At 42.8% G+C, this 27,506-nt stretch overlaps 1 protein-coding gene across 2 annotated transcripts; it reads right to left on the bottom strand.

Moving 5' to 3' along the window:
• Window positions 1–563: 563 nt before the first annotated feature.
• On the bottom strand, window positions 564–27,506 carry dnaaf11 (dynein axonemal assembly factor 11). 2 transcript variants are annotated; one of them, XM_074649984.1, is made up of 12 exons: window positions 27,434–27,506; window positions 26,464–26,631; window positions 25,547–25,624; window positions 23,945–24,117; window positions 23,584–23,804; window positions 22,836–23,018; window positions 16,866–16,943; window positions 13,531–13,596; window positions 12,346–12,415; window positions 9,992–10,087; window positions 9,073–9,164; window positions 564–1,084 (listed from the first exon to the last, which is right to left on the bottom strand). In XM_074649984.1, the coding sequence occupies exons 1-12, from the start codon at window positions 27,441–27,443 to the stop codon at window positions 886–888; spliced, it is 1,434 nt and encodes a 477-aa protein (XP_074506085.1). In that variant the 5' UTR covers window positions 27,444–27,506; the 3' UTR covers window positions 564–885. The 2 variants fall into 2 exon arrangements, with proteins under 2 accessions (XP_074506085.1, XP_074506086.1); XM_074649985.1 differs by having other exon boundaries at window positions 564–1,081.

The following is a 27,506-nucleotide window of genomic DNA, read 5'->3' as shown; positions in this document are numbered from 1 at the left end:
ACTCTAACCGTAGAGGTGGCAGATGTAGGGTACAGGTAAGGGGGCATTTAGCTCAATATCTACGATGGGATATCCTGTTGTGTGTGGGGAACCCCGAGGACGGCCGACGACGCAGTCACGTTGGGAAAGAACGACAGCCAATAGAGAACCAAACTGACTGAAGAAGGAAGGACGACCACCGCCAAGTAACGCATGAGCTAACGCTAAACGTGAAGCATAAAGTAGTGGCGAGATGGAGCTCAGAGATGGAGGAGCAACTTGTTGATTAGTGTTTATTTAACGTGTCTCCATGACTTCATCCGTCCATCCTTCTTGAACTTTCAGTACAAAGTAAAAACCAACACCACTAATTCTTCCTGCCCGTCATCAAACCTTTAGTTGCCATTACAGATACTTTCCCACAACAATAAATCACTATACATGTGAGATGATATTACGTTTACAAATACATAAGATCTGAGGATTTATCATAGATATTTACACACTTTCTTTGTGCTGGAGATTTGTAAAGTACTTTCCCCTCTGAAGGGGAGTCAGGGGGAGAAGTTAGTGGAAGCTAAACGGAAGCTTTGTAGGTTTATTGACTCTCTTAGTGAGCTGTGACAGGAAACACAAAGTCGTGTAAAGCTTCAATAATCTCTAAAAGCCTTGCTGTATGGAACACTATGAAAGTAGCTGGTATTATCTCTGCAGCTCTAAAATGTCTACTCAGTAGTTTCACTGTGTTACCGCTATTAGCAACTCGTTGTGTCACTTCATCTGGACAGATTGAGGGTGAAGCAGAGAGTCTGATTCAGTCTTTTTCACCCCCCATAAAGGCCTCCATTTACCTGGAAGACCTCATAAACAAGGCTAAGTCCATCCTGAGCGGGTCAGTGTTGTTTCTTATACCAGCGGGGGGACGTCAGAGTCGTCCACAAACCCGTCAGAGAAGCTGCTGCGACCTGCGGCGGTAGGTGGACGTTGCATCCTGGACGGTTCCAGCGGACCTTCCTTGGTGCTGTGGCGCGGTACGATGTGGGCGAAGTCGAGCGCCGTGTGCTTGCTGGGGTCAACCTCCAGCCTCTCAGGAACAGCATTTCTTCTGTTCAAACATCAGGGGGATGAAATAAGTCAGAGGCAATGACACCTTCTTCTTCTTTTATGACTTAAGTAAGTAGACAGCTCTCTGTACGGGTCTGAATGGAAGAAGAGAATCAACGCAGTGACCAGCTATTAACTGGTGCTTTACTGCTGTATCTCAACGTGAACCTGCCAGCCAATCAGAAACCAGTAGCTTCAGTGGCCTTGGTATAAAAATCAAATCAAATCTCAACATAAGCAACGTCCTTCATGAACCCATTAACTACCCCACAGGAATACTACATCTGCTAATAGTTACCGTCTATCTAGTCTAATTCAATCAACGCCTGATAATCACTGAAGGGACACAGAGGTCGAGTTTAAACAGACGCCAAATGAGGATGACTTATGTGACATAATGTCGGTGCAGAGACGTCAGAGTTTCAAGATTGAATGGGTCAATATGGGACCTGATATATATATATATATATATATATATATATATGTGATATATGGTTCAACGGCACAGACTATAAATATGACTGCATATGCATTCCAGTCTAGGTGTTATATAACATGAAGCCTCATACTGTACGTACAGTATATCAGGCTCCCATGAAATAACAAATTACCAGACGTCATATACAGCATGTTTAATATCTCAGAGGGACATAAATACTCTTTTGGTTCCTGTCAGAAGATGTTTGTCATGTTGTGAATATCTGATGAAAGCGCACCGCAGAAAGATGCAGATCTTGATGTGGAGTTTAATCTCGTGTTAAAATGTGTACAAGATCAAAGAAAAATGCCACTTTTGAATACTTTTTTTAGTACCGACAGAAACGTGTCATCAAAGACTGTCGAACACCAGAGTTTAACACCAAACCGTTCTTTGATCAGATCTTGTACAGCTGCTTTAACATTTAACATTTCACTTATTTTATTACATTACAAAAACTTTAGAGAAGTTTAAGATAATAAAGTCATAATATTATAAAGTAGTGATTTTATGTGTTATTTTCTTTTTTCTCTTTAAATTATGACTTTATTCTCGTAATATTACGACTTTATTCTCGTAAAGTTATGACTTTATTCTGGAAATCTCAGATGTTTTTTCCCTCAATGTGGCCCTAATACTCCGTAGTACATTGTCTCTTTGGCCCTCACTGCATTAGACTTATATACTATATACTTAGACTATAAACTGTGTTACCTTCATCACAATGATCAAATGTTTTGCAGCTCCAGACAGATTTTTTTTTTGCCTAAAATGTCTCTTTTGATAGTAAAGGTTGCTGACCCCTGATATAGATCAGACCAGAGTAATTATTGAGCCTGCAGCTTGTGAAATTAATAAAGTATTATGTTGATGCTACTCCATATTCATCTAATGGACTCTCCTGAGTAGCTCAATAACATTATATGATGGACAATCACAACCACGGCAGCAACAACGTGAAACTGATATTTCAACAACAGATGAAGTCACTAACTCACCATCTGAAACCTGAAAAGGCTTCAACAGAAGTTGACTTCGAGGGAGGCTGATCTTTAAATCAGTTATATTAATGATAAAGGCTGTGGTGTGAATGTGCTTCAGGTATCTATGTCTTCAAAGGCGAGACCACGTTAATGAAATGTGCTGATTTTCCAGGAAGAGCATGTGGCAATTATAATTTAATCTCCTGCAGAGCGGCTGACAAACAGCAGCAGGACGCGGGAGGAGGAGGAGGAGGAGGAGCCACTTCGTTACTCGGCGCTTTCTGACACTTGTTTATTGAGAAGGGAATAAAGCTGCCAGAGGACATATATACTGTACCGTAAGCACGCTGGTACTCTCTCGGTCCCGGCTTCATTCACTGCAGCAGATTCACTCCGCAGCAGGAAAATTACCAGCTCGGTGGGAACAAATGGGAAAGTAATTCTCCTGCTGAGCGTCTATATTTAGAATGGATGTGTTTAGTATGACAGACGAGATGTCCAATCAGCATTTTAAGTGCTGCTGCAGCCCGTACGAAGGAAAAAAACAGGTGAAAATAAGAACCGCAAGTTATATTTCCTCATTTCCTCCTCCACATTCAGAGCCGCAGCCGGGGTTTTAGAAATACTGAGGTCCAATTGTTTGGAATTTTATTACATTATTTAAAGGGCAGTCAATTGATTCAAATATTTAATCGCAATTAATCGCAAATTAATCGCACATTTGTCAAGTATTTAATCCTCTTATCAACATGGGAGTGGACAAATATGCTGCTTTATGCAAATGTGTGTATATATTTATTATAGGAAATCAATTAACAACACAAAACAATGAGAGACATTGTCCAGAAACCCTCACAGGTACTGCATTTAGTACATGCATAGAACCCATTTACATTCACATATCTGGAGGTCAGAGGTCAAGGGACCCCTTTGAAAATGGGCATGACAGTTTTTCCTCTCCAAAATTGAGCACAAGTTTGGAGCGTTATTTAACCTCCTTCACAACAAGCTAGTCTGACATGGATGGTACCGATGGATTCATCAGGTTTTTCTAGTTTCATATAATACCAGTATCTTCACTTTAGCTTTAAAACTCGCTACAACCTCCGAAAGATCGATTGCGTCAATACGTTAAAGTAAGAGTTAGTTAGTTAATTATAGTGATTTAAATAAAATATGTGTCCATTTTAATCATTTATTAATTATTCTTACATTTTTATTATGATAAAATTCTTGCACGCCTGCTTGTGTTTAGACAACTTTTCTTTTTATAGAAGCTCCGTTTTTTAAAGGAAAAGAAGGGGTTTTGCAGAAAAACATGTTTCTCAAAGCAACTTTAGGTTTAGGATTAGTGAGTTCTTTATATGTGAAAAGATCCTTTTTTTTTTTTTAATAATAGCCTAAAATAGATGCAAATGTATTCTCTTTTCTTGAACTGACAACACTATAGATGAATATTAATTAAGACGAGGGAGTTAAATATTGACGACTTTCGGAGCCTGGTCTAAGTTTAGCTCTAACACTCATCTCGGTAACGGGCAGGTAAACCTAATCGTCAGCACTTCTCTGTGTGAGATGGATGGAGTCATTAGTCCGGGGCTCCTCTGCTAATGTCCTCCCCGGGTTGAGACGTCCAACATGGCTCCCTGTAACAGGTCACCCAAGGCAAAGGCCCGCTGGTGGTCATCATATCTCACAGGTAATGAGATCTGTGGACCGTCAACAGATGACCAACGTCTCTCTCTCTCTCCTTATCATCAGATAGAGAACGTGTTATAATGAGAGAGCTGGACACTGATAACTGCACACGCTGCAGTATTGATGAAGTCATTTTGGTGTAAAGTTTGCGGCCTGGCTGATGGAGGAGGGGTCAGGAGGAGCGAGGCAGGTCAGGGGTTAAAGCATGAACACCGCGGTTATTCTCTGTAAACAAAGATAATCAAATGAGTCCCGAGGGACGCGATCACTGGGTCACGTTATTATTACGGGCGGAGTTGACTCGGCATTATTATGACTTCACTGCAGAGGTTGGAGGGCCGACCCCTCGCCTTTCTGTGGCCCTAAAGGGGCCGTAATAGACCCCCGATTATGCAAAATGTGTATTTAACTACAATTCAAGTATTTAAAAACTCTGAGGATAATTCAGGTTTATCACAACCTTGTTTTTTAGTAGTTTAGTTAGTGGTTTTGGACATCATTTCTATCAGTTAAAACTACATTATACTCACCAAGTTAACAACAGAGGTCTGGGAACACAGCAACATTAATAAATAGAAGCAGAGCTGAAACAATTAGTCGATTAATCACTAAGTTGATAAAAGAAGCTGTGTTTTGATAACCAGTTAGTCATTCATCAAGCAAACATATTGGTTCTGGTGTCTCCCTCTTATTGAGGGAACAGGTTGTAATCTAACCCTAAAACAATGAGACCTTCCACGACTTTCTGTGTTTCCTCTATCAGCCTGTAGACTGCTTTTTATGGGAAGGACTCGGACCGGTGTCCCAATAGATGTGATGTCATGCGCGCTTCAGGGATAGCTAACGATAGCTAACGGTTAGTTAAAAATGGAGTCTGCTAACACAAACAAACGACCAGCTTCCAACACAAACTCCATGGAAGGACAACAAAACGCATCTAGTGAAGCCCGTCTGGCAAAACAGGAATGTGACCGACGTCGGGGGAGAGTAGAGTATTTTTTTTTGTCTGCCACTTTTGAAATCTCTGGGCTAAATTAAGGAATAACGTTTTAGATCTGAAGTCATTCAATGTTCAATATATTTTACACAAAAAACATTTTATATATGTTAAATTACAGTGTTCGAATTACACCGTAGCTTCTGGGGGAGGGAGGGTACTGTACACAGTACTGTACTTTGTTATTGTCATCTATCGTGGTTATTTGCATAAAAACACAACAATTCAAATGATTATGATTATATAAATATTTGCTTTGATTAAAAAAATCTCGGTAAGTTGTTATGAAGTTAAACAGGTCATAATTCTCTCTCTAATATCTATTTTAAATTGATGTGAAAACATCTCCTACAAACAACTGGATTTATTCAAATTTCTCTCCAAAAACTTAACGTTGGGATTTACCTTCCACCAATAGTCATTTTGTTGAGCAGACCATGAACGCCTATAATAATAACTCAATGGCACCCCTGTTAACGTTAGTAGCTCCGTTATTTATCCAGTCAGGACTGTGCTGCTAACGGCTGCTAACAGCTAACATTACTAACTCTCCTGTTGATTTAAACACAGATTTATCAGGTAAAAACAGGGTGCGTCCCCTCTGGTTTAGTAGCGCCATGCTGTTGAACACTTTTTTTCCTTTTCACCTTGTCTCCGGTCAAACAAACTGAAACATGATGCAGCGAGCGTATGCATCATTGTGCAGCGTAACTGTCGGAAAGCATCAATAAGAGGAATCGATGGTCACGGAGGCATGAGATGCCAAGAAAGCGGACAAGTACAGTTCTCTATTCCCATCACTAGCGTTTTTCTTTGCCTGCCAAAGTGGCGGATGTCTTGATGATTTCACCAACCATTTACTCGCATTTGGCGGATGGCGTGTGCTAATTTCAGACCGTGCTTGTGTGTGTCACCTCATTGTTTTGACCGATGTTCGCTCGCTCGCGTCTACGTAGTGCAAGCACAAGTGCGAGCAACAGGACGCTGACTGACGTGGACTTAACGGCCACAGGATGTCACTGTTAACAAGTAATTTCTGACCCTGACCTCTGACCTTTCAAAACCACATGGGAGATTATCTCACGCAACGTGATCTGTTGGCTTCAGATGATGTTTGATATTCCATTTCATGACATGATTCACTCGTTGCCCTGCATTGTGTCATCAAGCGAATTCATTTCAAACCCAATCGTGGCCTTCAGATCCATTTCCATCCACGCCTGAGGCTGAGTATATAGAGCGTGTGGGTTAAGCCTGGGTTCAAAGGTCGCCCCTAATCATGTTCAGATGATGCAATAACTCCACAGCCGGCAGCGCTTGCTCACCTCGCCACCTTGCCGTGGAGGAGCAGGAGCAGCTTAGCATTTTTATCGAATGTTTAATTTGAGGGTTTGCGGGATTGCACCGGAGCTCTTTGCTGTGTTTGATGGGATCAGCTGAAGGACAGGAAGCGGCTCCCGGTCATAAAATGGTAATGATGATCGGTGACGAGCGTGCCTCCAGGCGAGGAGAGGAACCGGAGCACCGCGGACTAATGTGGTCGTTAAGAGGCGGAGCTGCTCTGAGCTAACCTAGACTAGACCTCACTGAGTCAGTCTACTCTCACAGAGGAAGAGCTGCTGTCAATACCTGATGTTAGTGTGGAGTCATGAAGTCTTACTTTAATAAAAAAGGGGAAACGGTAACGCTTTATAATAAAAATCAATAATTAATTTTAATTAATAGTTAATTAAACTCAGTTATTTACTGTTAAACAATGAAATGATAATTAATAACGTTTACTAATTATCATCTATCATTGGTTTGTGTAATATGAAATAATTAGTCTATAAATCATATATTGTATCATGTTTATGAATTCTTAGTAATGCTTTAATTTATGTTATTATAACAGTTTATTGTTGCACACATTATAACATTTTATACACCATATCATAAAAGTATTTTTTAATGATTACCAAATTATTTGTAAACCTTTAAGAAATTGTTTGTAAAAAATCTATAAACATTACATCGATAGATATTTAAACCAACTATTAACCATTAACGCTTCGTTAACGGTTAACAGTTGGTTTAATAAATACTTTGTAAAGCATCTATAAACATTATTTGGATGCCCAGCGTAGCGTAGCATATATTGACACGCCGTCCCTGGTCTATCCAAAAGTAACGCTAGAGGGGTACCCGGTGCGTCGCTCTCCACTGCCGAGGGCCGCTGACCAAGTGGCGACATTTGGCCATTTGTTTTCAGACCGAGTACAAGTACTTACATTTGGGTTCTCTCCGATACCGAGTACCGATACGAGTACTTCTCTGTGCCAAAAGACCTCGTTAACAGCCAGCTGGAGGGTGTGAGCGACACACGGCAGGCTGGGGAGTCCCGCATACGAGGCGGTGCGCCGCGACCGGCACTAGGTCGGCTTGGAAAGGCTCGGGGCGAAGGTGGCTCGTGGCCGCAACTTTACAGCGTACAGCATATCTCATACTGGGACCCATATCTCATACTGGGACCTGGGTTACATTCAAGAATAGATATGAATCCTCATTTAAAAAAAAATAATCAATAACAGCAGCTGGAGCCTGAATGGGCGCCGCTAGGACTGACCCCCGCAGTGAAAGCCTCAGTATTTTACAGTATGCGAGATGCTGTGAGAGAATCTTCCTCCCAGTGCGACGCTGCAGCTCTAGTCAAGGTTATCTGTGGCCAGTGCGTGGTCATTAGCGGGGAGGGCGCTACCATCAACACGGCTGATAAAATGAATCATGCAGAGCGTTTAATATACAACAGGCATCTGTAATTAGGACCACAGGGACCCCGATAAGCCAGAGGCATTTCAATATGTGTGTATTCAACTCAAGGCCAAACAAAGACCGACACCACGGCCAACCGAGACCAACACATGACTCTGATGAATTCATACAAACACACAGACCGTCCAGCTGCCTGCAGGCCACAGCTCTGCTGCTAATCCATCTTTATGCCTCATTAATAATACAAACTATTTATCTTCTTATAACACCAGAAACATACTGTATAAATAGAGCAGCGTTTTACACCCGTAGTGGTTCAGTTGGTCCAAATCAAGGAAAAACGACCCATTGTTACTTCGGACACGGAGGTAACAATGGGATAAAATTCTGAAATTTCCCCCCCAACATCGACCATGAACTCAACATTGTGTCATTATTTTCATCAACATTGGAGCTTTATTTAGCGAGACCAAACCGAGGAGGTGTCAAAGCACACTCCGGATCTGAGAACTACATTTTGGTTTCAGTAATTATGACCACGATGCAAATTACATTTAGGTTAAGAAGAAACACAAATGAAAGAAGATGGAGGGAATGTTCTTATTATGTAAAACTAAATATATACCAGAGTTTGTTTCATGGGAAGAAATAGCTTGCTCCAATAAGTATTTGTGTTATTGTACTTTTGGCATCAGCGATTTTGTGTTTTTCTTCTATTAGTTTGTTATTTTTAGGTTTGAGTCTTTATGTTTGTTTTTGTCAGTATCTTATCGTTAAATATGTTCTTTATATATAAGTTTGCTTACATTGTCAAATCATATTGTATTATAATAGTATAAAGACAAAAAAAGATGAAGAATAAAAGAAAGAAGTAACCATGAGACCGACGTGACTAATATAAATAATATTACAAAAACCAAGATGGAAACGGCCAAAAACAAACATCATCATAGCAGCCTTGGAGAGAGATTTAGAAGCTGGGGATGAGTGTTTACGAAGCCAACATGTTAATTGTCCTTCCTGTCCAAACTTCATATCGACGTCTGTATCAATATGTTTGCAGCTGCAGACAATATCTTTACCTTTTATTGTCCCGTGGCGAGCTGCTGCGTCTGGTTTCACACGCTCTGGGCCGACGTGGGACGGTTTTTGTCACTTTGATTTCACCTTCAGCCTAAAAAGACACATCAGAGGAGAACAGGTTTTTGCTCGTAGTTTCTGCAAACTGCTTCCACACTTTCATGTCTGAACTGTTTACTGGTGCAGGATGTATCAGAGGCCATATGGAGGATTAATAGCAGCAGCTCTGACTCTGCAGTGTCAGCCCTCGTGTCTCTTTATAGACACCATAAAGAGTTCCTTCATTAAACCTCAGAGTACAAAATGTCTGATCCTCATTGGCAGGAGCAGCTTGAAGTTCATTAGTGAAGTTGTAATTTAACAGCGTTAATGAGATTTCTAAAGTTTTACTTCAAAGAGAATTATCAGGTTTTGATTCATATTTCATCATGCGGTTTGTATTTCTTCTCTAACGTCGCCCCTAACAGGAGGACAAAACCGTAAAGCTCCAAACAGCTCTAATGTCGAGAAACTGCATGAACGCAAAGCAAAACAAAGTGCTGTTATAAAAACTAAGATGGTGACAGCTAAAAACCAAGATGATTCAGATTCTGCAATTCAGGGGCTCTTACAGGCGCACTGATCGCTCATGTTGCTGGACATTCGTAGGAAAACAAAATAACTTTTCGTAAGAGATCATACAAACCGTGGTATGAGGATAAGTTGAAGTAGGATTCATCAGCTAACTCTGAACTATAGTGTTGGAGCAGCAGACATCTTTAAAGTCACATTGCTAGTGAGGCTAAAAGTTCAGTTTTGTATTTCAACAAACTGAAAAACTAATTCTCAAAGACATCCTTTAAAAAAGGCTCCTGAAAGTTCGACATGTGCACCTGGGCTCAGGTACCCATGTGCTCCGGCCTGATGTGTGGCTGTACGTACCCGGGGCATGGTGAGGACCAGGTGTCCCGTGGTTTGGGACCTCTGAGCTGTCGAGCTGTCGGGCTTCACTTCAGCAGGCAGGACCATCTGAAATATCTACGGAGTAAATTATTCATAACTTTAATTAGCAAGATTAATGCGCTGATCTGGCACTGCCGCTGTCCCACTGTGTCAAATGACTTTAATCATTAGTGGGCCTTTTTATAGGTACACTTTCCAGAAAAGACGTGAGAGAGTGACCAGAATAGCTCCAGTGGCAATCAATCACTGCAGCGAAATCCTGTGAAAGACAAAATGATCCATGTGGGAGGAATACTGGGCATTAAAAAAAATACTTTTTCATTCATCAATGTACTTTTATTTGATTCTGAGGGGGACTTTAGGGGAAACCGTGCTAACTCCTCTGAAGGCCCTGCTTGATATACACATGATTCCTGTACAGTCAAGTCCCCCTGCTCCTCTAAATCAGTTCATATTCAGAAGGTATTTTAAAGGCCTGAGTTGATGTATCACTGCGTAAATCACACCACCCGTCCAATCAGGCTGACGACCATTCATAAATACGCTAACAGCTTGAAGTGGAGCCATGACATTCAGGACTCTGGCTGGCAGCGACGGCTCAAGAGCTCCAAATCCTCTGTGTTTACAGGGGGAACAGAAACAAAAAGGAAAGATTGCACCTCTCGGGATTTATGTGCAGCCAAACAGCTGTTTAATCAGGCTTAAAGGTCGCTGTGGTGTGTTCGTGGGAGATTAAAATCCATCGCACATTTCCTCGGTGCTGCTGAGGGGGGACTGGACACCTGGGGCCAGATGTAGAAACGATACGCACAGAAACCACGACGCATATATATGCCATTTTCCAAGTAACATTTGCATGTGTGCACGTCACGCAGACTTCAGAACAGAGCACACACAGTTTTCGAGCACCAGCTGCAGGTGATATGACGAGGACACTGTTGATACGGTACCAAAAAGTCAATCAACATTACAGTTTACGTTACATCTTTACAAAACATCTGCTTCTGTAGATCATCAGATAAGAGCTAATTAGTGTTGTTATTGTTAGCTAATCCTCGACCAAAGGTTTTTGCCGCAAATAAATGTCATACAACGCTGGGCACTTTGTAGGAGGACGTTTTACTGGCGTCCGGTAGTCGCTTTCAGTCCAAAATGGCGGAGTCGTAGCTCGGCTGCTGGGCGCTTATGTTGCGATGGAACGAACAATTGACTTTCACTTCTTATCTTATATATGTTCTTTGGTAAAACTGCACGTTCTTCACATTGACAGCAGGTAAACTGCGGTTACGATGACACGCTGAACTGAGCCTCCCTTCACAATAAACCTCAGTCAGACCTCATCAGATGTCATGCAGAGCAGGTAATGAACACCTGACACCAGATAAACACTCAAATTCTGCTGACACTGAATCTCTACAACTCAGGTTGTATTTTATTTATTCTAACATCAACACTTCAACTATGGATTCACCAGAGAGAGACTGTCACGGACATTTTGAAAGAAAAAAATAAACCAAGTCTGAAGTTCCCAGCCGGTAAATGACCTGACAGCAGGTGTAATAAACTCTCTCCATAAACGTATCAGGATGTCAGAAACACGTCTGATGACTCAGCAGCTCCTGACAGCCTTTTATTTGCTCTAAATCTGACCCTTCATCCATCACACTTCTCTCTGCCCCCCGACTCAGCAGCAAACATCGTCCTCATGGGTTCACAGCAGCCTGTAATCACACCGGTCACTCCTCCATACTGCTGATGAATTAGTATGTTAGGAAGCAGAGGGATGGAGGAGGGACACTGAGACTTTTAGACGAATAAAGACGGCAGGTGAAGGCCAAAACAAACACAGGAAAACCCTGGAGACCGCTGACTCGACACGTTGAGTTATTTTAAGTTACGTACATTAGTACGTCACATACTACGTAGCGTATGTAAGGTAGTAAGTAGGTCACGTAGGCCTACTTACGTACGTAACAGCCAACATCTAGCGCAAGTTTGGAGCGTTATTTAACCTACTTCAAGACAAGCTAGTATGACATGGTTGGTACCGATGGATTCTTTAGGTTTTATAGTTTCATATGATAACAGGATCGTCATTCAAAATTGCGTTAACGAATAGCTCCGTTACACAACATTACATAGAACGGTCATATATGTGGTTTTGGGCGTGTTTAGGTATGAGGACGCGTTTCTAAATCTCTGCTGCTGCCCTTTAGGATGGTAAAAACTCTGTGTTTGTTGGAGAGCTCAGGGTGTGCAGACAAAACAGTGTTGAGGAAAAACTTGAAGTGTTGCCTATCAACAAATCTATTACATTATTCTCCACAGCGTACCTTTCCTTTGACTTTGAGTCTGGCGTACGTTGGCTGAACATCCACGTCGATCAAGGAGGTGTCCATGTGTCTGTGGGGGGAGAGGAGGTCAGTTTTCTATAAAGAGACTACAGGTGTAGCAGCTGTGCAGGTGGTCACACACATTTTACACCTGTAATCAACCATGAAGCTGAGCTGTGGAGCAGCAGTCTGTCTGAACCAGGACTTTAAACAACCAACATGAGCTCCCAGAGAGTTCTTACAATCATTTAGATCGTTTCAATTTGATGTGACTGCAGCTCTACATCAATCAAATCAACTGGTGCGCTGACACACACAGTTAATGTGACGCTGGTTCTCAGGAGCTCCCAACAAATACACAAGATGGAAATCAACACGGACCTACAGCTGAACAAAAAAAACGACAAAGCAATAAACCACAAAGAGAGCTGTGGTGTAATGCAGTCATGATGAGGTCATGATGAGGTCATGATGAGGTCATGGTGTTAGCTGGAGGCTAAACAAAGGAAAGACTGGAGGCTCACTAACGCTAGCAGTGGGCTAAAGTTACACATCTAAAATGTCCTCTTGCTGTGTTGTTGGCTGTCAGAATCCAGATATCACAACATTAGAGATGACTAACTGTGATTCGAGGCTCTAGAGCTACAATATCAGAGAAACGTTTCAGAGATGGAGAGTAAACCCTTTCTCTCCGTCTCTGAAACGCTTCTCCGATATTGTCCGACTCTCTTTCTGACTGACTTTACTGAAGGAGAGTTAACTAGAGACATCCAGAGATTTATACGCCCTCAATGTATCTTTACAGCGCTGCCGTTGGCAGCACATTTTGAGAGAAAGTAGTATTTTCTTCAGCCATTGTTTAAAAAAACAAGCCAACAATACTTGCTAGCCAGCGTTAACTAACGTGTTCAGAGAGTTATTCTGCCTCCACTTAACGCTCCGCCCGCTAAATACATCATCACGGTTACTAACAGAAACGGGGTGTCGGCCTGTAACTCCACAGTGGCTTCAGGTTTTAGTTCTTTAAATGAACGTGTGTGATTAAGAGCACAGATATGGGTAGAAATGTGTAAACTATAGTCTACTGTGTGATAAATCAAGAGGCCAGGTTGCTATGATACAATATCAATTAAAAACCACATTGTATATTTAGAAAAGAAGCCGTTCAGGCTCATTGTTTCGTACCTGTACACCTCCAGGTTTAAGACAACCGTGTTGTTTTCTTCATCTTCAGTTAGAGAGAAGTCCAGCCTGTGAATGCACACAAAGAGGAAGAATACTAAACTGGTCCAACTGCAGAGCTACAAACGCTTTACATCTTTAAAAAGACTGGAAGTCACACAAAGCTGCCTCCAGTGTTGCAGTACTGGAGATCGGTCTCAGGCAAGGAGGACTCTGGATGTTATTTCAGACTGTGGGGATATCACTAAACTGACTGTGCATTAACAACATTACTCTGATTGTTCAAAGAAAACAGGAAAATTACCACATATAAAATGACTTTTGGGTTATTTTATCAAGATATTTCTCGTGGTACACTTGTACATACAGACTAGGGCTGTCGATCGATTCAAATAGTTAATCGCGATTAATCGCACATTTTTTATCTGTTCAAAATGTACCTTAAAGGGAGATTTGTGACGTGATTATCATAAAGTGGGCATGTCTTCAAAGGGGAGACTCGTGGGTGTGTCAAGTGTTTCATGCTGTGTGGGACTGGCACTGGTCTGGTCTTGGTCTTGACGCGGTCTCACCCTGCCTTGGTCTTGGTCTTGACGCGGTCTCACCCTGCCTTGGTCTTGGTCTTGACTTGGTCTCAACCCCTCAAAGTCTTGGTCTTGACGCGGTCTCAACCCCTCAAAGTCTCGGTCTTGACGCGGTCTCGACCTGCCTTGGTCTTGGTCTTGACTTGGTCTCAACCCCTCAAAGTCTTGGTCTTGACGCGGTCTCAACCCCTCAAAGTCTCGGTCTTGACTTGGTCTCAACCCCTCAAAGTCTCGGTCTTGACGCGGTCTCGACCTGCCTTGGTCTTGGTCTTGACTCGGTCTCAACCCCTCAAAGTCTAAAGTCTAAAGTCTAAAATTCTAAAAGTCCAAACCACAATCTTTACCTAAGCGTAACTTCGTAGTTTTGTTGCCTACGCCCAGATATCCAGACATGTAATATAATCTACATCCTCAGTTCTCTGACAGCTCCACCACATTAACTCAGTATATTTACTGAACCTTTTCTTATAAGCGATACTGTGTTTGAGTAGCATCAATCTACAGAACATGACTCTACGAGCCACTCATGGTAAGCAATATTAACATGATGTTGTGACTGTTATCGGCCAGGCTGCAGTGACCCACACTGTCCCGTCTCTGCTGATGTAAAGTTATATATCATATTGAAGGATACCTTCCTGACCTGAGTGTGTCCTCAGCTCATATCACAAATGAAATCAGCCGTGTTTTAAGGCCTCGACCCCCCCGTGGCCTTGCTCTGGATATGAACCTCTGGCTAATGGAGGGAGACCGGGGTAGCCCACAGCTATCAGGTTGCTGCTGTAGCGTTCTGACGGCAGGCCGAGCCAATCAAAAACAACGAAGGCTGCTAATAATGCAATCACACAGCACCAGGTAGCGTTTCCCCCCCGCCTCGCTGTCTGAGCAGTTTGAGCAGAAGGAGGTAATCGAGGGTCTGAAAGAAAACACATTACAGTTATGAAGAACTGTGAAAGGAAGCTGCACCCGAGTGGAGGTGTGACCTGGTTTTCCTTCATTGTTTCTTTCCGAAAACTAAATTGAAGCGGTTGATTGGATGTGGTGTTTTGTTGCTGAACAGAATGAGAACCAATTACGTTGCTTTCTGCTGCGTCCGCTGCTGTAGCTGAGTGGATCGGTCGACTTCCCTCACAGTCAATCATAGCGGGTGATACCGTACCACTGCTGCTACCGCTACTGATGACATCTCACCAGTGGTGGAGGAAGTATTCAGATCATTTACTGCAGTAAAAGTACTAGTACCACACTGTGAAGGTAAAAGTACTGCATTGACAATGTTCCTTCAGGTTAGAGCTGTCAATCGATTCAAATAGTTAATCATAAATCGTTTTTTATCTGTTCAAAATGTACTTTAAAAGGAGATTTGTCAAGTATTTAATCCTCTTATCAACATGGGAGTGGACAAATATGCTGCTTTATGCAAAATGTATGTATATATGTATTATTGTAAATTAATTAACACAAAACAATGACAGATATTGTCCAGAAACCCTCACAGGTACTTATGTATAATGTATATGTATATGTTCTTACTTATGTATAATGCAATATATAAATACATAAATAAATAAATATAAAAAATAAATAAAAAGATAAATAAATATAAAAAAATAAAAATTTAAAGGAAAAATTAATAAATATAAAAAAATCATAAATACATTTACAAAATAATAATGGAAAAATAATAAATAGATAAATAAATGTAAAAAAAAATGAAAATGGAATAGATAAAAAATAAATAAATAGATAGATGAATAAATAAATAACATAACATAACATAAGATGGCAAACTGCAGCCCAACAGGCAACAACAGCTGTCAGTGTGTCAGTGTGCTGACTTGACTATGACTTGCCCCCAACTGCATGTGAATATCATAAAGTGGGCATGTCTGTAAAGGGGAGACTCGTGGGTATCCATAGAACCCATTTACATTCACACATCTGGAGGTCAGAGGTCAAGGGACCCTTTTGAAAATGGACATGACAGTTTTTCCTCGCCAAAATTTAGCTTAAGTTAGGAGCGTTACTTAACCTCCTTCATGATAAGCTAGTCTGACATGGTTTATACCGATGGATTCATCAGGTTTTATAGTTTCATATGATACCAGTATCTTCACTATAGCTTTAAAACTGAGCCGATACAACTTCATAAAGATCGATTGCGTTAATGAAATTAGTTGCGTTAAAACAATTTATTAACGCGTTAACTTCGACAGCCTTAATGAATACATTTGCATAAAACAGCTTTTTGTCCACTCCCATGTTGATAAGAGTATTAAATACATGACAAATCTCTCTTTAAGGTTCATTTTGAACAGATAAAAAAATGTGGACAATATTTAATTTAATCCCAATTAAATATTTGAATTGATTGACAGCCCTATTATTAATACATTAACATTATTAAATCTGGAACCATCAAATGGAAAATCACTTCAATATCAAAATAGTTTAGTTTTTGAGTAAATGATTAATGGGCTAATTTATTAACGGACTAATTGTTACAGCTGTTAAAAGTGTTGGGGAGTTTAATTTATATCACAACATCAGTGTTCGTGTGTTTCATGTGTATAAATCTTAATTTGTAGAGTAACTAGTAACGATAGCTGCCCCTCTGAGAGGTAGTGGAGCAGAAGTATAAAGTTTGCATGGAAAGAAAAGACTCAAGTACAAGTACCTCAAATTTGTACTTAAGTGTAGTACTTGAGTAAATGCGCTGAGTTACACGGTTTTGAGTAAAACATGTATGTTTACCTGGGCTCGTTGACGTTCAGGACTCGTCCTTCAGCGGTGATGAGCGTCCTCGGGGCCTTCGGCTTCTTCTCTTTCTCCCTGCAAAGAAACGGCAACGCATGAGTAGAGTACAGACGGTAGTGTGTGTGTGTGTGTGTGTGTGTGTGTGTGTGTGTGTGTACATGTATATAAAGGGTGGACTGACAGACGATTGTAGCAGAGTTAGGAGAGTCGCTGCTCCTCCGAAACGTCCATAAAGAGACGCAACAGATAATGTGCAATAGATGGTTTTACTGTAGGACACGCACGCACACACACATGCGCACACACGCAGGATAAGGTGGTATGTAGGATAGGTGTCGCTGTTAACAAGCAAAATCTGATTCTTACAAACAGTCCCTTTAACGTGTCTCCGTGACTTCATCCATCCGTCCTTCGTCAATTTTCAGTACAAAGTAAAAACTAACATCGCTAATTTTTCCTGCCCGTCGTCCGCCATGTTTGTTTACTCTAAAGTCACGTTGTTGTTCTGTTAGTGTGGGCCAGCCTTAAGACACCGCTCTCCACCAGCATCATCAAAACACCAAAAGAGGGAATATCTTCAGGAAGAGTGTTGTTCATCCCTCTAATGGAGCTGCACACACACTTGGAGAATCTCAGTGTGTGTGTGTGTGTGTGTGTGTGTGTGTGTGTGTGTGTGTGTGTGCGTGTGTGCGTGTGTGTGTGTGTGTGTGTGTGTGTGTGTGTGCGTGTGTGCGTGTGTGCGTGTGTGCGTGTGTGCGTGTGTGTGTGTGTGTGTGTTGGGGATGAGTTGGGGTGAGACAGAGGGCAAGTATCCTCTTCAAAATATCAAACCGAACGGATCATCTCCATCACTCCTGCCTCCCAGTTCAAACAGCAGCTCTTCCCCTGCCTGCAGCCCATCCTAAGCCATATACCGTTGACTTGTCAAGGTCACAGCGTGGCTCTCGGCTCCATAAACTCCCGTTCTGTAACTCCTGTTCTGTTCCTTCCAAAGGGGGGTGTGACAGGGCGTCTATCAAACAGCTGAGTCATGGAGACATCAGTGGTGACAGCTTCATTGCTGGTTTGAGTGTTCAGAGCTGAGGACGATCTGAGTTCAGAGCTGAGGACGATCTGTTCGGACAGCTTTCAGTTAGCCGTGTACAAACTGTGTCTGCACAGAATGTCTTAATCTAAGACATAGAAGATTTATCTGCACAGGTATGGTCACTGAACAGAGGACTCTCAGGTTACAGAACACACCTTCTGCAAAGCCTCGGTTTAGTGGTCTGCTAAAGTCAAGCACATTTAGCGCCGCTCTCACACCGAGTTTGACCCAGGCTCAACTTTTGCTGCGTGAAATTATCCAGCAAGAATCTCGTACATGAAAGCGGCCTTTCAGGTACATTACTGTGCAACATGATCGCCATAGTTCTACTGTTTACCCAGTGTTCATTTCATTAACTACAACGCTGACAAAATATGTTGGTCAGCGACCTTTTCTTCCAAGACTAAGACGAGACATTGACGAGACGACACCGACGTCATTAAACACAAAATTGCTTTCTGGGTAGCCATTATTTTGGTGTCTATTATACGTATATATGTAGTCGTATTAGGGCTCGATTAAAACATCTCATCACGACTAATCACATGATTGTCCAAAGTTAAATTAATTGCACATTCTTTAGACTCGTGGATACCCATAGAGCCCATTTTCATTCTCCTTTTCAAGTGGACTCAAGTACGGATCGACGAACCGTTCCCCGAGTACGGTACGGAGCGTTCACACTAATCAATCGAACTGGACTTTGGGGACAAGTGTACTCAGATCCGGGCCCGGGTCCCTAATGTGACCCTATATATCTGGTCTGGCCTGGGAACGCCTCAGGATCCCCCAGGAAGAGCTGGAAAACGTTGGTAAGCCTGCTGCCCCCCGCGACCCGGCCCCGGATGGATGGACGATGAGATTAGAGTAGGTGTAACAGCAGCGACTTGTAGCATGTGGTACAGGTTATTAGGGTTGGAGGTAGCAGGGAGCAGCAGAGGTGGAGTTGCACCCTGTCTGCCGGCCAATCAAATTACAGGGTGGTAGACGCAGCTATAACAGCTCACTGTCTGAGAGCGCCTTGGTAACGATGTAAGGTTTTCATTTTCAGTTTGTCGTTAATCTCCATGTTGGTTTGCAACTGTGTTATGTTAACAAAGAGTTTAGATTATCTACAGTCCATGGAATAAGGATTATTCTCTGTTATCAGTGTCTGCCTCAACACCTTCATTTAATCATCCAACAACATACCACACATGCTAACCTCCGCCCGCCCCTCTCATCCATGCACGTCAATGAACTGCACCCATTTATCAGTTTCCCTCGACCTCGAAGCTTCTGCTGTGTTTTCAGGTTGAGCTGTACAGACCGCAGGCTGGATCAGCTGCTCGCCTGGCGTCGTCCTCCCTCTCAGAGGAATGGAGCAGCCATTAAACACAGAAGCGTCTCCTGGCTGACCTTATCGCAGGATCCACCTCAGGAGCAAGGAAATTCATCTTTCCTGACAATCCGGTGACTGCACGACTGCATGCATCAAGTCAGCGCGCTCTGACAGCCGCGTGCAGGGAGACGATGAAAACAACGGCAACACCGTATCACCCTGATTATATGCTTGGGCGGCACGCAAGGCCGGGGATGTTTTAGTGTAATATGGATTAGGAAGTGGGCTGTCACCGGGTGGCTTCGTAGCCGTCACACTGGGGGGGGGGGGTTATCGGATTTCTTATCAATAGAAAGGGTGTTTACTGTGCTCCTTGGTGGGTTTGTTCTGCCATTTCATTTCAAGTAAATTAATAGAATATCAAAAACAGACATAGCAGTGATTCTCAAAGTGGGGTCCGGGGCACTTTGTCAGGGGGTCCGCAAAATAGTTTGCCATAAACATATTATATAACTGTGCTGTATCAAGTGCATTGCTACAGATGGGGACCATTTGCAGCAATAAGAGAGCAGCATATTGTGTCCACTACTCCAATAGAAACTCTGATGTGATTGTGACGCATCACGTCAATCTGTCATGAATCAGTCGCTTCACTCGGGGAGCAACGAACCGTTCCTGCATAGCATGGAGAAATATTGGAGTCAGTCCACGTCGACAAGTGACGCGAAGACCAAACTAGCTAAATTGAGAAAATATGACGACAGTTATATCGAGTTTGGTTTTATTGCGACGGGAGACCAAAATGCGTCATGTGTCGTCAAGTGCTCACGAACGAAGCCATGAAACCGGCCAAGCTACTGCGACATCTGAGTATAAAGCGACGGAGGGGACAAAACAAATAGGATTAAAATGAGACCAAAGAGACAATGTACCACGGAGTATTGGAGCCACATTGAAGGAAAAAACATGAAGATTTTGAAAATAAAGTCGTAATATTACGAGAATAAAGTCATAAGTTTACGAGAAAAAAAGAAAATAACACGTAAAATTACTACTTTATAATATTATGACTTTATTCTTGAAATCTCAGATTTATTTTTTTTCCTCCATGTGTCCCTAATACTCCGTTGTACCGTCGTACCGTCGTACCATAGACCTACAACAATGATAAATACAAATGAAAATGTAAACAAAAAAACAGTTATTCATTTCCATTTTTAAAACTCCCCAGGGAGCCTCTGGAGAGGAGCTGACTCCTGATTTAACACGTACAGTGTGAGCACATAAATCATGAGCTTTTCATCGCTAACGATCTCCTCGTACAGCAGGAGTAGGAAACGACATGTAGAAGCAGAAGACAGACTAATCCACTAATCTGAGATAAAGAAACACAAGCCCAGGCAGGAAACAGACAGAGGAATGCCTTCAGGCTAGTGTAAAGGGGTTTCCTGTGGGCTGGAGATGAAGCACAAACACAGCAGGGTACTTCTACAGCATTCGTCATACGTCAGCTCAGCTATTCACGACTCCGTGGCTCGAAAGGTGATCTGAAAACTAAACGCTGTGAGTCAGCGCTGTGTGTCCGCGGGGGGGTCAGCGAGGTGAGGAGGAATATAAAAGCTTTTAGAAACACACATCTGTCCTTAGAAAAATGAGCAGGTGTTTACAGATACAACTGTTTTTTATCTCTGTCCTCCAGCACACTGACCTGCAGTAGAAGTCTGCCCAGAAACAACAGGGCCGATGGTTAAATCATCAGACCCAGCAGGAGGAGGGTGAACTGGAGGCTGGATGGTGGTACCGGAGAGACCACTTCCACTGTCGGAGCGCCCTTGGACAGAGCTGGAGCAGCGGACCGACCCTGAACTCTCAGAGGGAGCTGGATGAGTGTGGGACGCGCGGTGTATTTATTATTCTAGAGATGTATCACATGTCAGGTTTATCTGTGTGGTCTTTAATCACCGTTACAGTCCTGGTTTCACAACACTACGTTATGGAACTACAGAGGATGACACTGAAAACAAAAAAGGAACCTCACAAACCTCAGATTAATGACAAACTTCAGTTTCAATGACAACAAACCTCAAACGGCAAAAAGTTCAGGACAAGTAACGCAACCTGTAGCTCGTAGCGGGCTAACAAATACTTTGCAGATTCACTACCAACCAGTCTGAAACATGCAGCGGTTTGATTGGTGCACAAACCCGACTTGCGTGTGATTGGCTCAGGCAGCTATCACATGTTTAAAAAAGCATTCATTATTAATCCGATCAGATTCCTATAAAGTTAAATTACTCCTCTAGTCTACCACAGCGATCACTGTAGTGACAGTCAGCTCAAGTAAACACACCGTCAGTACATCACTCAGGATTATTGACATCCTCCGGACTCACCAGCTGATTCATTTAGTCACAAACGCACAAACAAAACGTCAGAGCTAAATCCTCTCCGACCCTCTGAACCTGCTCACGTCTCCTCCGGTTAACAGGACAGTTTGTTCTCCGCTGCAGTAACGAACCTCAACACTTCTCATTAACCCGACAGATGACCCCGGCCTGAACGTCCTCTCGTCTGTCCGGCTGATTGTCGTGTCAAAACCTGATATTAATGTCTGTATTTTTTGCTGTTGAACTGATGATTTCCTTCCGTCGTGTACTGAAAACAAATCACTTCTTCAACCTCAGCCATGTGGTCAATAAAGTGACCGATTGATTGATCTGCTCCCTCGGTGATTGGATGAGAAGGCAGCACACGTTTTGGCCTCGGCACACTGCAGCGTCAATATTCATGAAAAATGGTGAAACACCCAATCTGAGGTACTTTGGTACTTCGGTATATGACCTTATGTGACTAAAAGTATGAAGACACTCCTGCACTGTTTGTCTCTTTCCTGTTTCCAGCTTCGTTAAGAAATGGTTTCCCCAGCTCTGACCTCACCCCATCCGACACCTTGGGGATGAACGTCCAGGGAACTGAAGCCGTTGTCTAACCCAGGGGTCGGCAACCTTTACTATCAAACGTTGGAAATGAATGGAACAAACAATTGACTTTCGCTTCTTATCAACACACGCCCTTTGGCTGAGGTTCAACTTCCAAAAATAAAAAATAAAAACACCGACCCTTTCCAAAAGTTATGCCACGTGCATTAAACACAATGTCCCCAGTGATGCACAAAGGATAATCAGCAGGGAATAGTGTTTCCACATTCAGTATATCCAGCCTCTAAATCACCTTCAGCCAGGTGTCACATACGGGTGTCCACATACTTTTGGCCATGAGGTGAATGTGTCAGCAGATAATGAGATCAGTGTGCAACTGAAGGTGATTCTGATTTGCTCTGTTGAAACCGAGCCTGTCCACTCATCCTGAGTCAGTGTGGACGGCGGCCTCAGTGGAACGATGCTCGGTGTTGTAGCGACATCCGGTGGACAAGACGGTAAACTACAGCCAGAGAGTCACAACTACAAAACTCTACTTAAAGCAGCAGTAGGTAGAAATGGAGCAAATATGATTTTAAAAAAAAGTTATTTTTAAGTCATCTTATATGCTGAAAACTTACTTCTCCTTCGCCTTCTTCTTCTTCTCCTCCTCCAGGTGGCGGTGAGCCTCCAGACGAGATTCGGGGGTGAATGAACACGGCGTGTGCCAGAACTCCTTCTCTCGCCGCCGCTCATCGTCCACGTCGGTGCTCACCGTGTTCTCCTCCGCCTCCTGGTTCTCCTTCTCCTCCTCCAGCAGCCGACTGCCGGGGCAGAAAACATTCAGTGACTTCAACGCTTCAAGCTGAGATCAACATGATGATTTAACTTTAATCTGTCCCGGGTCAATGTAGTTTAATTTAATTCAGTCAGCAGAGTGTGATCCTACGACGGAGCATCAGGGCCACATTGAGGAAAGAAAAATGATTCTGAGCTTTAGAGAATAAAGTCATAATATGATGAGAATAAAGTCATAATATTACAAGAATAAAGTCATAATATTAGGAGAATAAAGTCATAATATGATGAGAATAAAGTCATAATATTATAAAGTAGTAATTGTACGTGTTATTTTAGAGGGTAAATAGTGTGAAAATGAGGAACGTGGAGCATCTTGTGAAGTTCTACTTTAGTTTAGGTTTCACAAATAACCAAATAGTTCATCTTTTGGATCATCAGCAGCACATTATCATCCGTATCAGGACCTGGAAAAGATTGTTAAAGGTACTGAGTTTATTCTGAAGGAAGAATCACACGGACCTGCTGGAGGAACTGACTCTTTAGTGGAGGAGGACATTACTGTTTTTCTGACTTGATGTTAGGACTCACGCTGTGTTGTTGATGTCGGTGTACCAGCGGCCATCGAAGCCTGGTTTCCTCTCCTCGTCTCCTTCCTGCTCTCTTGCTTCCTTCCCCTGCGCCTCCTCTCTCTCCCTGGCTCTCCTCGTCAGGTATTCCTTCTCCTGCTCCCGGACTCGTCTCTTCACCTCCTCCAGGCCCTGAGAGGCTCCAATCCTCTCCGACCGGCTGATCTCCGTCCCGTCCAGCCACTGAGGACAGAGACAAACCAAAACACTGAATCTGGATCAGAACTGCACTCATTTTCTTACCAGCCTCTTCATCCAAAAATCAAACCGATCTGACCCTTTAAAGGATCATTCCGCTTTTCCTATCGTGTTTCATCAGTTACCTTGAGTTGAGGCAGAGCGGCCACCACATACTGCCTGTAGCCCTTGAGCTCAGTGCAGGGGTTCCCCACCAGAAACAGCTCTGTGAGGTGGACGTTGTGTTCCAGAGACTCCACGCTGCTCAGACGGCCCACGAAATTCACAGTCAGGTCCAGCTTCTGGAGGCTCTCGCAGCCTGAAGACGGGAAGCAAACACACAAACACCACGTTTATACGTTTACAGAAGAAACTGGGACGTGTCCACAGGATCCGTCTTTCCACTCTTCCCATTCATCGTCTATGTAAGCAGCCGTGCAATGCATTCTGGTAGCGTGGCGGCGCAGTTTGGGAGACGGAGCGTCACGACGAGCTCCTCATTTGCGTAAAGTTGAGGTCTAGTCTACTTTATGCAAATCACGGGCGTCCGACGCGACCCGCCGCCTCTCGAAACGCCCGAGAATCTTTTAAACGAACTGTTGTTGATCCAAAATAAAGATTCAACTGTTGCGGATTATTTCTCGCCTCGAATGTTTTCAGAAACACATTTCGGTGAACTATTTTCGGGAAATAAGAGAAGATAGTTTCCAAACGAGCCGCCATATCGTTTCTGGTTTGATAGCTGGGAGCAGCAGCCCACGGAGGGACGGCGTTCGTCCAATCAGGTGCCGAGTGTGTTGTGTCTAGTGGCAGCCTACCAAGCGTCCAATGCTGGGAAGCGGCGCGTCCCCGCGCGATAAAAAACACCCCGGTGGACACGTACCATCAGTGCCCAATCCATCCCAGCTGCCTGATCCGTTCCGTGCATGTGCTGGCGCGCCTATCCAATATACCGCCCCTACTCTGCCTCTATTGGCAATCAACCGTGTAGATTTGATTGTCGATTTCGGAGTTGAGAAGCTCCACAAACTGGCGCAACAGTAAGCGCGCCACTGGGCCAGTCACGCTGAGAGAACCCGCCGTCTCTGTGTTGAGGGCGTATAAATCTTTGGATGTCTATAGTTAACTATCCTTCAGTAAAGTCAATCAGAAAGAGAGTCGGACAATATCGGAGAAGCGTTTCAGAGATGGAGAGAAAGGGTTGCTAATAGTTTAGCCTTCTGCTAACCACAATCGTGACCGATATCAGCAAGATTTACTCTCTCTCTGATATTGTAGCTCTAGAGCCTCCAATCACAGTTTGTCATCTCTAATGTTGTGATATCTGGATTCTGGCAGCCAACAACACAGCAAGAGGACATTTTAGATGTGTAACTTTAGCCCACTGCTAGTGTTAGTTAGCCTCCAGTCTTTCCTTTGTTTAGCCTCCAGCTAACACCGTGACCTCATCGTGACCACATCATGACCTCATCATGACCTCATCATGACGTCATCACATTAAGGTTCCACCTTCTTCATTGTGAGGGGGTTTTCTCCTTTTTCTTTTACTCATCTAGTTGGTTTGTTTAACAATTTATAGCTAAATTATTAATTGAATAATCCAAATAAATAAATACATGACTAAATGAATTGTTATTTGCCGCCCGGTTGGAACGCTTTCACTGAATAAAGCACAAGATTCCTTCAGAAAGGAGCGATGTTCATAATCAAGCGCTAACCTTTAGCACCAAACAACACCACATACTGACCTTCAAGGTTTTCAATGACCTCAATGTTGTTCAAGGCCAGATTCAAATACTCCAGCTTCTTCAGGCGACCCACATTCTCTAGATGAACAAATACGATTGCAAGTAAGTTATTAAACTAATTACAAAACACAAACAAACCCCTGTAAATACTGATTTGGTGATTTGTCCAAAGACGTCTACATTAAAACTGGAGGACACTCAAAGCTGACCAACATTACTTTCTTTCAGAGGTTGTAGCGGCTCAGTCTTCAAGCTAGAGTGAATGTCCATTTTCAAAGGGGTTTCTTGACCTCTGACCTCCAGATGTGTGAATGTAAATGGGTTCTATGGGTACCCAGGAGTCTCCCCTTTACAGACATGCCCACTTTATGATAATCACATGCAGTTTTATGAATACAGTATAAATGTGTTATTGTCTCCTATTCTGAAATGGTGTAATTTAATATTTCTGCATCCTGGGGTCCCTAAACAGTCTTGAATTACATAAATTGGGTCTCACTGTAAAGCTGAGACTCTGGTGGATCCAATGAGCTCAACTGTATTCATGTATGATGATGTTAGTCCCCATAGAAGACATTTCATTCACCTCACTGTATAAAATTTAACAAATGGTAACAACCCAAAAAGTTTGCTGCAACAACTTCTGAGACATAATAGAGCATGGAGATGACCATCATATACTTCTATCATCATGTTCTAAACCCTGATACACTAGAACAACTTGACCCTCAGTGCTGAGCTTCATCTCAAATTAATCTCCAGGTTCTCAGCTTTCAGATGATGTTCACCACTTCTATGTGACATCTACTGTTGACCTGCTATCTCCCCCTAAAGACCTCCCTATAAATAGACTAAAACAGCTTTAAGTCAGTGTTTACTGAGTAACTCCCAGGAGGAGCTGCTGGCTGATGTCTCACCTATCCTGGGGATGAGGTTGTTCTGCAGGTAGAGGATCCTCAGGTCCCTGCACCACCTGTCGATGTGCTCGATCCTCTCGATGTCCTGCTGATGCAGAGAGATTTCCTCCAGGGAGAAGATCTCACACTCGTTGTGCTCGGCCCGTCGGCGGACCATGTCCTCTGTGACTGGACGGACAAAACAAAACACACACACACACACACACGCACACACACACGCACGCACACACACACACACACACAAGGGTCAAACATTAAAAATACCTGGAAGAAAACCCGTTGGTGCATTAACAACACACAACAAACCACCAGGAGGAACCGAGGTGTCCCTCTGTTTCTACAGCAGCATCATCACTCATATTATATTAGTGTTATTATTAATGCTCCTGGTTTATACTGGATATACTGCTCCCATTGTTACACTTCCTTCTATTTAAATGGTTCATATTTTGTTACACTTTGTTTAGCTCTTTATTACTGTGTTACCTGATGCATCTTGTTTTTTGCTCTATCCCCTTTGCTGCTGTGCACTGCACATCTCCCCACTGCAGGACCAATAAAGGAATATCTGATCTGATCTGATCTTATGAGTCATAGCCATGGTTATGATATGTTATTTCCTGGATCAATAAAGTCTATAAGGTAGGGCTCCATGATTATGGCCAAAATGCTATTTTATAATCAATTTTGAGATTATTTATCACCATTATTCACAGATTTTAGGGACAGAATATTTCTATTGCAATTTCACGTTTTAAATAAACATGACTAGCTTGCTGGCTTGGTAAAGTTTGCATGCTAAGTGTAAGCTATTGGTAGCAGTTGGTAGCTCCTAGCTAAAAAGAAAAGCTAAAAATATAAAGTAAAACATATCAGTTACACATAACAATGATAAACAACAGTAAAAAGCAGATAAATGTTGTTAAAGGAGAGTTATTCTGGGTCTATCTGTGATCTTTGTTAAACTCACTGTGAACCATCCTGCTCTCTGTTGTTGTCAGGCGTTGCTATAGAAACCGACCTGCTGCTGCATTCACGTACTG

Source organism: Sebastes fasciatus, chromosome 11 (assembly GCF_043250625.1).
Source record: "Sebastes fasciatus isolate fSebFas1 chromosome 11, fSebFas1.pri, whole genome shotgun sequence".
NCBI lineage: Eukaryota > Metazoa > Chordata > Actinopteri > Perciformes > Sebastidae > Sebastes > Sebastes fasciatus.
This window is presented reverse-complemented; position numbering and strand designations above follow the sequence as displayed.